At 47.3% G+C, this 4743-nt stretch overlaps 1 protein-coding gene across 1 annotated transcript in view; it reads right to left on the bottom strand.

Annotated features, from left to right (window-relative positions):
* The window catches only part of TBC1D21 (TBC1 domain family member 21), a gene marked incomplete at its 5' end in the record, with an annotated part of 7811 nt that extends 5112 nt beyond the window's left edge, over window positions 1-2699 (bottom strand). The window contains 4 exons of the mRNA XM_074329188.1: window positions 198-298; window positions 407-517; window positions 1007-1101; window positions 2311-2699. Coding sequence (XP_074185289.1) covers window positions 198-298; window positions 407-517; window positions 1007-1101; window positions 2311-2699 — 696 coding nt within the window. The remainder of the gene's footprint in view (window positions 1-197; window positions 299-406; window positions 518-1006; window positions 1102-2310) is intronic.
* Window positions 2700-4743: the final 2044 nt, after the last annotated feature.

Genomic DNA, 4743 nt, shown 5'->3' with positions numbered 1-4743 from the left:
GCCACCCCGCCCTAGAATACACCCCACTGGGGTTGGCATTGCCCTCCCAGGCTCCTCTGGGACTAGGAGCCTGGGAGGGCAATGCCAAAGGGCTAGAGGAAATAGCTGGGGCTGCCAATGCCTGCCTAACCTCAAGGGGCTGTTTGGAGACTTGGGAGGGGGAGGCGGTGGTCCCTGAGCTCAGGCCCAGCCCTTACTGTTTTCTGCAGGAAGAACTGGAAAAGCCAGAAGGTCTCGTGGTCATGTTCCAACATCAACTGGAAAAGCATCACCATCTCGTGGAAGCCCTGCTGGTACTCTGGGGTGGAGGGGGGCGGTGAGGAGGGGCGGAGCCTGGGCTTGGGCGGGGCAGGGATTCCAGGAAGGAACTGAGGAGGCTGAGCGGAGGCTCAGCGCTGTGATGTACCTGCTCGGGTGTTGCACACATAGCTCAGGAGCAGAATCTTCTCCAACTTCTTCTTGTCGATAAGAACGTTGCCCAGGGGGTCTTTGTCATAGAGTCTCTGGATATCGCATGCTGGGTTGGGAGCAAGGGACCGGTTGGTGGACCCTACAGCACCCAGGGTCCATGGGTGGGTTTATTCCCTTCAACCAACCCAGGGCATCCTGGGGAGGGGGCTGTGAACAGCCACCAGGCTCTATCCCTCACCACACCCTGAACTGCCTGGGTTTCTTCTCACTTCCAAATCTCTGACCAGGCTGTACCCTCTGCTGGAAATGTACCCCTTCCGTCCAATTCAAATCCAGCCTACTTGTAGGCCAAAGGTGGGAGAGATGAAGACAAACCAGCAGGACAGCATGTACCCGTGGAAACACGGTGCTGGGCATTTGGGGCACCCAGGAGAGATGGGCGGATGGATTAACCAAGGCTTAGCTGGCGAAATTCCAGGCACATGTCAAGGCAGCTCCTGGGCACCAGGGCCCCACTGCCCTGCACAAGACAGCAGAGGGGCAGGGATGGTGTCCGGCAGTCCTGCCTGCGCAGCCCTGCCCACCCTCTGCTTACTGATGTTGTTCTGAGTCTCTGTGAAGTTCCGGTGCAGGTTTTCCAGAAGCGGCTGAATCTTCTGGTACATCTGCCATAAGGCGTCGTAATTCTTCCTGTGAGAACAGGACTGAGGCTGAATGAGGCAGCCTTGCCTCCTGTCAAGTTGGGGACCCTGGACCATGCCTGCTGCCTGTGCCAGCCCTAACCATCCTCTGCTATGTGTCTGGAGTGCAGATGGGCATGGGTTTAACCTCGTGGTTCCGCAGTCCGACCCCCACACCTGAATCCTGGCTCTACAACTTAATAACTGGGTGTCTGCAACTAGGGTCAAGCCTTGGCAAACTCACTTTCTCTCTGAGCCTCAGTTTCTTCATCTGTAGAGTGGGATAACACTAGCACCCATGCGTCAGAATCAGAAGGACTGCATGAGGCAGTGTTTTGTGCTCATCATTTGAACGAGCTTAGGTGTTGTAGTAGGTTGAATGGGGACCCCCAAAGGATATGTCCATTCCCTAACCCCTAGAACCTGTGACTGTGACCTAATTTGGAAAAAGGGTCTTTGCAGATGCGATTAAGTTAAGGGTCTCAAGATGAGAACATTCTGGTTTATCCGAGTGGGCCCTAAGTCCAATGACAAGTGTCCTTACGAGAGATGCACAGAGGACAGACACAGGGAAAAGAGGAGAAGGTCCTGTACCAGGGAGGCAGAGAATGCAGTGATGCAGCCACACGCTAAGGGACAACAGGAGCCACCAGAACCTCCAAGAGGCAAGGAAGGACTCTCCCCTGGAGACTTCAGAGGGAGCACGGCCCTGCCAGCACCTTGCTTTTGGGCTCTGGCCTCCAGAACTGAGCGAGTGCATTCCTGCTGTGGTAAGATATCTGGTCTGTGTGCTGTGTTACAGCAGCCTCGGGAAACTGACATGTGCGGGCTCTCGTCAGACTCTGGCCTGGCCAGCTAGCCCTCAGGTCCCCTCTTGCCTTGGATTCTTCTCTGGCTGGCCCTGTGTGTCAATCTTCTCCACCTTACGAAGGAGACAGAGGCCCCAGGAAAGGGTGGGAAGGGATGGGATGGGATTGGGGGTGGGATAAGAGCAGTCGCTGGGGTCAAGCCCATGTCGGCAGTCTGTGCGCTGGTAAATGGAACTGGGGGGCGCCTCCTGTGTGGGGGGCCTGGGTCAGGAGTGCCGTGGGGATTTTGTTGCTCAGAATGAGAAGTCCATTGGAAGGAAGAAGACTGAGACTGCCAGGCTGGGGTGAGCACCCTCCAACCCTCCCCCACACACAGCCACCCTCCCCTGACAGGATCTGGAATGTTCTACCTCCTTGTGCTGTCCACGGTGAGCCTCTCATCCTGGGAACTCTGCCATGAGTAGTATCCTGTGAGGAACTTCCAGGCTTCTGTCCTCACAGAGGGGTGCAGACCCTGGGGAAGGCGGGGATGTGAGAAGTCATGGGTTCTCCAGATGCTGCCGTAAGGGCCCCTCCTGATGCCATGCCCCCCAGATCCAGGCCAAGGCCAAGGGGAACTTGGGGACCGTACCCTTTCCAGGATGTTAACACAAATGAAGTCTCGTGACTTGGCCAACTGACCGTTCTCGTCAAAGAAGCCGTCCCATTCTGTCTTGTCAATGGGCGGTTTTCTCTTCACCTGGCAAGGACAATACTTCAGCTCTCGGTCTCGGACCTCTGGCTTTTCTTCTAAGTGTGATTTTTAAATGATATACTCTGGATTTTGTAATGTGAATCTAAGTTCACATCCTTCTGACTCACTTCCGAAAATTTATCCTGAGGAAATTACTGGAAATATATAGAAAAATGCTGTATGCACAATAATTTTCATTGCATGCTACTTACCAAAATGGAAAATGCAAGCCCTCTAAATGTTACGCAATAAGAGAATGTTAAGTAAATCATGGTTTATATACTCAATGGAACATTATGACGCATATAACATGACGCTTACAGGGAATGAATGATAATCTGGAAAAATACAAATGTTGTCAGAAAGATGCAGAACCCAAAATTGCATGTTCAGAATCTCTATGTACTATGCTCCATGTATGTCTGTTACATATTATAAAAACTATACCATTTATATCCTAATACATAGTGAATTAACCACTATAAAAATTCTGTTAGAAGGAAGACTAAAAAAGTACCCAAAAATCCACCTAAAACAACAGTGATTATTTTTAAATGATAGGATTATAAGTAATTTTTTCCTGTTTCTTGCATTTTCAAACTTCTCTGTAATGATGTATGCTGCTTTATTAATGGAAAAATATAAAATAAGCACTAATTAAACACATTCATGAGCTCCATTTTACCTTTCCTGGAAGAGTAAAGCAGTTTATCAAGAGGAATGTTTTCTAGTTTACATAAGGGATGTGTGTGTGTGTGTGTGTGTGTCTGGGGGAGGTGAGTGCACTGCATACAAAGCAATAAAAAAAGCTCGTAAAACAATAACTAGGAGTTCGAGTTCTTATTGAAATGACCTCCCATTTATATACACCTGAATATGCACATGTGTGACTCAAATTTAAATTTGCATGCCAGTCACCTGAGAATCTTCTTAAAATGCAGATTATGACTCAGAAGGTCTGAGGTGGGGCCCAAGATGCAGCATTTCGAATAAGCTCCCAGGGGCTGGCTGACGTGCTGGTCCACAAGAGTACTATGTTTCCCTGAAAATAAAACCTGACTGGACAATCAGCTCTAATGCGTCTTTTGGAGCAAGAATTAATATAAGACCGGGTCTTATTTTACTATAATATAAGACCGGGTAATATAATATAATCTAATAAAATATAATATAATATGATTTGATATCATATAATACTGGGTCTTATATTAATTTTTGCTCCAAAAGACGTATTACAGCTGATTGTCTGGCTAGGTCTTATTTTCAGGGAAACACGGAAGCAAGGCATTAGATGGTAAAAACAGCACTGGAAATTAAAAATAAGAGCACACAGGCCCAAATTTGGGATAATTTCCACTAAGTCCATGTTTAATAGGGATGTATTGAGCAATACACTTTAATAAAGCATACATTCTCTGTCTTCTGAACCAAAGTCGGACATATCGGCCCAAGAAGGTACAAAAAAAATCTCGGTGTTAGCTGCACCTTGGGAAGCACGATGTGCCCTGGTGCCCCCGTGGCACAGACACTGTCACCTGAGCCAGTCAGAGCCAGGCTCCTGCCCCTCTGAGAACGGTCGTGTTCTTATAACCTGCACTCAGCCAGACACTACAACTCAGCGTGCCCTGTGGCAGGGGCAATAGACAGTCAAGCTGTGTCCTCAGATCCCCAGTTATAAAAGGAAATGCGTGAACTTTAGGAATGCACTTCCATATGAATTTTAGTCAGTTGGTCAGTTTCTATAATGAAGACAGCTGTGATTTTGATGGGGATTTTGTTGAATCTATAGATCAACTTGGGGGGAATTGATAGCACCAGTCAGTCTTCTGACCCACAAACATAGTATATTTTTCCATTTGTTTGGGTCTTCTTGAATTTCTTCTTTCAGCAATGTTTTGTAGTTTTCAGTGTATAGGTTTTCTTTCATATGTTTCATTAGATTATCCTTAAATATTTATTTTGTTCGGGGGGGAACTATTGTAAAAGGTGTTATTTTAAAAATTTCAACTTCCAGTTGGTCATTGCTAGTATGTAGAAATACAATAGAATTTTATATATTGATCATATATGCTGAAATCTAGTTAATCTTTTTTTTTTTTTCTTTTTAAGA

This window comes from Rhinolophus sinicus, linkage group LG03 (genome assembly GCF_036562045.2).
Source record: "Rhinolophus sinicus isolate RSC01 linkage group LG03, ASM3656204v1, whole genome shotgun sequence".
Taxonomy (NCBI): Eukaryota; Metazoa; Chordata; class Mammalia; order Chiroptera; family Rhinolophidae; genus Rhinolophus; species Rhinolophus sinicus.
This window is presented reverse-complemented; position numbering and strand designations above follow the sequence as displayed.